Source organism: Schistocerca americana, chromosome 8 (genome assembly GCF_021461395.2).
Source record: "Schistocerca americana isolate TAMUIC-IGC-003095 chromosome 8, iqSchAmer2.1, whole genome shotgun sequence".
Lineage (NCBI taxonomy): Eukaryota > Metazoa > Arthropoda > Insecta > Orthoptera > Acrididae > Schistocerca > Schistocerca americana.
The window spans coordinates 73,752,158-73,760,601 of record NC_060126.1 but is presented as its reverse complement, the minus strand read 5'-3'; the positions used below and the strand labels follow the sequence as shown (position 1 = coordinate 73,760,601).

The 8,444-nt window shown below is 57.5% G+C and overlaps 1 protein-coding gene across 1 annotated transcript; it reads left to right on the top strand.

Moving 5' to 3' along the window:
- Positions 1-6,161: 6,161 nt before the first annotated feature.
- On the top strand, positions 6,162-7,826 carry LOC124545541 (extensin-like). The gene is made up of 2 exons (XM_047124489.1): positions 6,162-6,810; positions 7,186-7,826. The coding sequence occupies exons 1-2, from the start codon at positions 6,162-6,164 to the stop codon at positions 7,824-7,826; spliced, it is 1,290 nt and encodes a 429-aa protein (XP_046980445.1).
- Positions 7,827-8,444: the final 618 nt, after the last annotated feature.

Sequence of the window (8,444 nt, the reverse complement as noted above, 5' to 3'; positions counted from 1 at the left end):
CGGTGACACAAAAGTCGCCGATCACACTGTCCCCCCTCGCAGACGGGTAACACACACACACACACATACACACACCAACAACACCAATGGGTCAAAAACCACGCCAACGAGGCGTGCCACCATTCCACGCCACGGCGACCAACCTCGTGGCCGTACCCCGCGCAACACGCTTTGACGCGCCCCCCCACCCACAATCAAAATGCACACATACATCACAGCCGTCCACACAAACAACAACAACAATTCCGCCCTTCCCGCAAAAGGCAAGTTGGTGGCCCTGAAAAGGGCCGTTTTGCCGCTCTCGCAACGGAGGAGCCTTCTCCATCCTTCCTTCCATTCCAGAGCCACCTCCTTACTTGGAGCTCGTGTACTTGGTCACCGCCTTCGTGCCCTCGCTCACGGCGTGCTTGGCCAGCTCGCCAGGCAGCAACAGCCGCACAGCGGTCTGGATCTCGCGGGACGTGATGGTCGAGCGCTTGTTGTAGTGCGCCAGGCGAGAAGCCTCGGCCGCAATGCGCTCGAAAATGTCGTTCACGAAGCTGTTCATGATGCTCATCGCCTTCGACGAGATGCCCGTGTCAGGGTGCACCTGCTTCAGCACCTTGTAGATGTAGATGGCATAGCTCTCCTTCCTCTTGCGCTTCTTCTTCTTGTCGCCCTTCGAAATGTTCTTCTGCGCCTTGCCAGCCTTCCCGCTAGTCTTGGGCGGCATCTCGAACCAACGTACGGCAGCAGCAACACCAGTAGCAAGCGCTCCGCTCTAGTCAGCGTCTCCCCACACAGTGGCACCCGCCGCCAGCCGCCGCCGCACCTTTACCAGCTCGCCCTGTTGCGGCCGCCGACCAATGGGGCGCGCGCGCAACCGGCCGCCGCACCCGAGCCCATAAAGCACCCCCACCCCGGCTGCGCCGGCACTCGCTGAGTAGCAGTCGAGGGTTGAGCACCGCTCCTCTCACTCGCGTACTGTCAGCCATAGGCCCCCGCTAGTACGGGAGTACAAACAGAGGTGTTCTCCGGCTCTGTTTTTATTAAAACATTGACGGGCACTTGCGCCTAGGTCTTAGCACGGACGGCACTTGGAGAAAATTTTGCATGGCGTCGCCTGGCAGAGTTGTCGTGTCTTCTCGCCGTTGTGGAATGTCGAGCTTGGGTGGCGCCTTGGGGTCGCGGCGGTCTCTGTCCGCCGACGACACGAGGCGCGCTTTCTTGTTGCCGCGGGCCGCGCGGCCGGCCGTCTCGAGCACCTCAGCTGCCGCAGAGTCAGTCTCTGCCCCCCCCAAGAATAGGGAAAAAGTAGGCCAGGACCTGGAAGCGGGCCGCGGAACCACAGAGAGGTTTTCCGCCGCCCCCGTCCAGAATTCCGCGTCTGCCATCGTGTTACTAGGGTCAGCTCTGCAACCGGAAAACCTAACGGTGCCAACAAAGGTTGCAACTGACAACAACCTGGCAGCAAGCCCCCTTTCCGCAACCGACATGGCAAAACCACACAACACACAAACAAACAAATACGTAGTCAGTATTTGCGATCCCGCCCCTCCCTCCCCTCTCCTCAGCCCTCTCCTGCTTGCCAGCAGCTGTGGCCTCCTCGCTGACCATATCCGTAACCTAAATGGCAAGCAGAAGCCCAGTCAACCGACAAAAATCCTTCCCAAACCCGCAACTGCCACCCAACCCCCTACCCGATCCCAGTTCCTTAAATCCCCCCCACTCAAGTCCACCACTTCCAAGCAGGGGCGTGTCAGGAAGGACAAAAAGGAGAAGCACTCCAAGGGGAAAAAGCACTCCACCACCCCAACCACTTCAACACCCTCTGAGGAGCAAGCGCCCCCGACAGCACCTGTCGTCGTCCTAGGAGGGGACCAGGAAACGCTGGCACTGGAAGGGAACCGCGTAACCGGGCAGGATGCGGATGGTTTCGTGCTGGCGAGGAAAACCTTCCGCCAGCCGAGGCTCCCGCCGGCCCGGGGAGTGGAACCCACCCCGAACAGGTTCCAGGCGGTGGCCGATGAGCCTGAGACACCACAAGACACAACAACACAGACACAAAACCAGGTCACCCACCACCTCCCTCCGATCGTCGCGGAGTTCACTCGGAATTACGAGGAACTCTTCGAAATGCTAAAAACAGCAATCGGGGGAGGCAATTTCAAAGCAAAACCTGCTGGTGGTGACAATATAAAAATAACATTATTTACACTCGAGCACTACACCACAATAAAAACACTACTCAACAGCAAAAACATACCCCACTACACTTTCCCCACAACGAAAACACGCAATAGAAACATTGTCATCAGGGACCTGCCGAGACGAGTGGCCCCCCAGGCGATCAAAACAGACCTGACTGCCCAGGGGTACATCGTCAAGGCGGTCCAACAGATGGGACACATAGGCAGCAAATGGCCCCTGTATCAGGTCACACTGCCAGACGTCCCACAGAATAAAAGGGACATCAAGACGATCCTGGCGGTCCCTGTGACCACTGAACCACTGCGCCGAAAAAACAGGACGGTGCAGTGCTTCAGATGTCAGGGCCTCAACCACATTGCGGCACACTGCTCAATGGCAGTGAGGTGCAGAAAATGCGCCGAGGCCCATGACACACGGACGTGCAACATAAAACACACGGACCCGCAAATAAGGTGCGCGCTGTGTGGCAAAAACCACACAGCGGGTTACCAAGGATGCGAGGTCCATAAAAGACACACACAGCAGGCAAAGGGCGCAAAGGCCGCCCCCCACACACGAAAAGAAAACACCACGAACCCACCCAGACACACAAGAAACCAAAACATGACAACACACACAGACAAGGCCTGGGTAAAACCAAGGCCAGACACACCAAGGGCAACATATGCGGAAGTGGTTTCTCCCCCGAGGAACCACGAAAGCATTGCCCAACCACCACAACAGCAGACACCAACACAAGAACAACACCGGGTAAAACACAGCAACAACGACCAGGTCCAACTTGACGGAGAAGGCCCTAGGAAACCCCAGACACACTTCCCCCCCATGGATCAGTTGTTAGGCGTAATGGTGCAGACCATGAACCTCGTCATGGAAATGATGAAGGAATTCAGGGAGGCCCAAAAGCAGAACACACAGGTCCTCGCTGCCCTTCAGGCAACAGTCCAGCAGTCGCTCCCCTCTGCGACTTCCTCAGTAATATCAAAACCCCATCATGGATAGACGACCAAACATCCAAGGCCTGACAATGTGCGTCTTTAACGCAGACGGCATTGTTAATCAAGAGGTCGAGTTCCGAGAACTCATGAAGGAGTTCTCCATCGACATATGCATGATGGGGGAAACCCACCTAAAACCGGGAGTAAAAGCGACAGTTCCCAATTACGTTAGCTACCGTAAAGACAGGCCAACCCAAGGCGGAGGAGTGGCCATATATGTAAAAAGAGGGATCCCCCACCACCAGGTATTCTTACCAGCTACCAACAAAATCGAAGCAGTGGCGGTGGAAGTAACCACTGCCACTGGACCCCTAACAATTGTTGCAGTCTACCGACCCCCACATGACCAGATAGATGAGGGAGACATAGCTGCTCTAGGGCAAATTGAAGGCAAACTCGTAATAGGGGGAGACTTCAATGCCAAACACCCTGACTGGAATTCTAGAGTAACCTCCAGAGCAGGCGCCAAACTGCAACAACTAGCGCGCACCCACCACTTCGAAACATGGGGTCCAGTCGAGCCCACACATTTTCCGAAAAACGGAAGCAGGCCCGATGTGTTAGACATAGCTCTCACTAGGAGGATCGCAGGATTTGTGACCGCAAGGACAATCAACAGAATGTCCTCCGACCACAACCCAGTGATTCTAGAAGTCGATGTGGGAGAATGGGTAGCACTCCCACGGTACCAGACGTCGTACAAACGTACAAACTGGGAGCGATACCAAGAAACTGTCGCCTCTGATATCGCTCGCGCTCCGCCACCTACTGCCGAAACAGTAGAACAAGCGCTACAAGACCTAACAGGCACCATCTTGCAGGCAGCGGAAGAAGCCACCCCTCCACAAAGGGATGGCCCACCGCCACAAATACAGCTCCCGGAACACTTGTTAGCTCAAATTCGACACAAGAACAGAGTGGCAAAAGAGTGGAAGATCACCAGAAATCAGGCCACCAGGAGGCTGCTCAATCGTCTACAGAGAGAACTGAAGGTAGCGCTCAATGAGCACAGAAACCAGCAATGGCAAAACCGCCTCACAGCTCTCAAAGTAGACGATCATACACTTTGGCAAGCAACCAAACAATTCACAAAAAGACGCGCTAGGATGCCGCCACTGCACGGCGAGCGGGGACTGGTCTACAGCAATGCTGAGAAGGCCAACGCCCTCGCCGACTCCTTCGAGAAGCAGTTTCAAACGGCAGAACCCGAGGATGAAGAGCATGAAGAGGTAGTCAGTCGTCAACTGGCTGTCTTCCTCAATGCTGAGGAGGACCCAGAGGACGAACCCATACTTTTTGCCCCCGAGGACGTGGCAAGAGTAATCAGGTCCCTCCCTACAAAAAAGGCGCCAGGGCACGACAGTGTCACAAACCAGTTAGTCAAAAAACTCCCACCCACAGCGATCACACACCTCGCGAACGTCCTCAACGAGATTACTCGTTCCCGTGAGTTCCCAGCTTGCTGGAAACATGCGGAAGTGGTCGCGATACACAAACCAGGAAAAGACCCTCTATTCCCGCAGCACTACAGGCCGATTAGCCTCTTGCCAACACTCAGCAAGATCTATGAGCGCCTCCTGCTAAAACCCATACAAGAACATATTACCAGAGAGCAAATTCTGCCGGATTTCCAATTTGGATTCCGGCAGAACCACTCTGCCCCACAACAGGTCATGAGAATGGTTGAAGCAGCCACAGAGGGCTTCAACCACAGAGGCTACTGCGGGATAGTGCTACTAGACGTAGCCAAAGCCTTTGATTCAGTATGGCATAGAGGGCTACTCTACAAGTTGTACTCACAAGGGTTTCCAGGGAGCATTGTTCAGCTAATCAAGAGCTACCTCGCGAATAGGACTTTCTCCGTCAAAGTAGAAACTGCCACCTCCACCAGAAGGCGTATTCGTGCGGGGGTGCCACAGGGATCGGTCCTGGGGCCCGTATTGTACAGCTTGTACACTGCGGACACTCCGACGGCCCCCCTGGTGCACACCGCGCAGTACGCAGACGACACAGCCTTCTACACGAGAAATGCGAACAAGGACCTGGTCATTCGTAGGCTACAAAGGGTTTTAGACGACACAGAAACCTGGGCCCGTCGCTGGCGCATCACCATCAATTCGGAGAAGACGCAGGCAATGCTGATTACCCGCAGGCTCGGAAGGCGCGAACCTCCTCAACGTCCCCCCCTCCACCTCCACCTAAATGGAACCCAACTCCCCTGGCGCAGAACCGCCAAGTACCTTGGCGTAACCTTGGACTCTCGTCTTACGTGGAAACCCCACATAGACGAGGTCCACAGGAAGGCCTGCGCCAGAATGTCCATCCTATATCCTATCCTCAACACAACCAGCTCCCTTCCCTGCCCAGTAGCAGTAAATGTTTATCAGGCCCTGATCCGGCCAGTAATGGAGTATGCGTGCCCTGTCTGGGGATACGCGGCGAAGCAGCACCTGGACAAACTCCAGAGGCTGCAGAACCGCGCCCTCAGAAGGGCACTGCATCTACCACTCGGATTCCCCATAGACGACCTGCACGCCGCAGCCGAAATCCCACTCCTGAGAGAGCGTTTCCAGGATCTGGCAAGGGCCTTCTACGAGGGTTCTTCCAGATCCGAAAACGCACTCATCCACTCCCTAGGTCGGTATGACATGTCCCGCGATAAGCACAAGCGCCCTATGACGATCTTCGACGACTAAGTCGAAGAGAAAATCCCAACACCCAATCCATCATCCTGTTCCTTCCCATATAACACCAAACTTCTCGCCTACCTCAGGCAAGTACCAGACACACTCACAACAATCATCACAAATCACAGACACCAAAAACTATAGAAAAATCACACACACACGTTCACAGGGGAGTAAAAGCCGAAAGGCTACGGACTCCCCCTCACACTTCCCCAAAGAGGGGAAAGCAAAAGATGAGTGCAGGCAGGCAGGCAGGCTGCGCCGGCACACACGGACAGTCGCTGAGATGTGCAGCCGCGAGAAGGACGTACCTGCGCCTGCTAGCGACGCGAAGGGTGTGGCAGATCGCCGTTCGGCCGCGTTTGCGCTGTCGACGGCCCCATCTGGCCCCCCACCTATGACGACCACTGCTACGGCTATGGATTTGACGGACACTGCTACGGAAACGTTGAAGACTGCGCTGTCTGCTCCGCTGCCAGATTCTGACGATGAGTGCACTGCCGCCCCTCGGCCACGCGGACGCAGCGGGAAACAGAAGAGGAGGGCACCAGCTGCGACGGCTGCTGCTCGCAGCTCGCCGATTGAGAAGAGGGCCAAGCAAGACTTCGCCCCTGACGCTGACGGTTTCGTCCCGGCCCGGCGCACTGCAAGACGCATGCTGTCATCGACGACGCCACCAACTGTCGTCGCCAACTCCTTCGATGCGCTCGAGGACGCGCCGGACCCGCCGCCGAGCAATCCTGCGCCGAAGACAGACTCCCATCTTCCGCCGGTGGTTCTTCAGTTTCGGCCGCCCTATGGAGAACTGCAGAAGCTGTTGCGCAGCTGGACGACGGCCGTGTACACCGTGAAGCCTGCGGGGCGAGACCTATACAGGGTCACACTCCGCACTGCTGATGACTATCGCCGGGTCACCCAGGAGGCGTCTGAGCGTGGTATCCCTTTCTATACCCACGCCTCCGCACCTGACAAGGTCCTGAAGATCGTATTTCGCGACCTTCCGTTCAACATGGAAGCCGATCACCTGCATCGAGAACTCGCAGACCTGGGCTTCTACATACGGGCAGTTGTGAAGATGAAGTCGCCAAAATCACGCGAAGATATGCCGCTCTTCCTGGTCGTCTGCTCTGACACCGTGGAGAACCGCAAACTCTACCAATTGACGCGGGTCGCCGACGTTCCGGTCCAGACCGAAGATCTTCGTTCCCGGAGAGGCCCTGTGCAGTGCTTTCGCTGCCAGGGAATCAACCACGTCGCGCGCCACTGTTCTATGCCGGACAGATGCGTTAAATGCGCCGGCGCCCATGCAGGAAGTGCGTGCCCCCGTCCGCCCTCCGAGAAGCCTACATGTGCACTCTGTGGCGGTGCTCATGTGGCCAGTTATCGTGGGTGTGAGGTATGGAAGCGTGCCATTGCTCGCCAGCGTGGCCAAACACCAGCGCCACATCAGAAGAAGCTCGCAACGAGACGGCCAGGCGTCTCTTTCGCGGCGGCAACGTCAGGGACGCCCTCCGCCGCCCCGGCTACGTCGGTTCCTGCTCCCGCCGCATCCGAGGCCGTACCGACACCGGAGGCTCCTGCGCCTCCACCACCGCCGCCAGTGGCGGTACCGGGTACTGCCTCTCCCGGGCCGTCGGCCGGACCGCGCCCCACCAACCGCCGGCGCGGGGGTCACCGCCCAGTGGGTACCCAACGCTCAGCACCGTCCGTCGAGCAGCCCCAGGTGGACTCTCACAGCGAAGCAGCCACGCCCCCCCTTTCCTGCGCCGGGGCCGCGCCGGCTGTCTCCACCGCTGACCTGGCCAACCTCGTCGCGCAGCTCACAGCCCTGGTGACCAGTGCTACGAAGTTGATTGAAGTCCTGTCGCAGCAACTCACCGCTGCAGTGCCGATGGCCTCTCCGGCCCCAACCGCTGCCAACACTCAACAGCCGCACCATGGCCAGCGTTAGAGGGCTCACGGTCGTCGCGTGGAATGCCAACGGCGTCCGCACCCAAGCTGGCGAACTTCGCCAATTTCTCCGCGATGAAGCCGTCGACGTCTGCCTTATCAATGAAACACACCTGAAGCCTGGGGTAGACGTCAGGGCGGCCAACTACTCAAGCTATCGCACCGATCGACTGACGGCGGGTGGGGGGACAGCCGTCTACGTCCGCCATGGCATACGTCACCATGTGATACAACTTCCACCACTGGCGACGCTGGAGGCCACTGGTGTCGTTGTTCACACCTCGGCGGGCGCCATCACGTTCGTCGCGGCCTATCGGCCGCCGTCTCGTCCCCTGGACCCTGCTGACATCAATGCTCTGCTTTCCTTGAGGGGGCCAGTGTTCGTCGCCGGGGACTTCAATAGCAAACATGTCTCCTGGAACTCCAGGATCACCAACGCCGCTGGCCGCTGCCTGCTCCGGATAGCGGAACGTCACCATGCGCTTGTGGTGGGGCCGTACGACCCGACAATTTTCCCTGCTCGTGGCCTCCCAGATATAATTGACATCGCAGTCGTCAAGGGCATCCCTCATCGGATCACCGCCACGACGCGGACTGCACTGTCGTCGGATCATGTCCC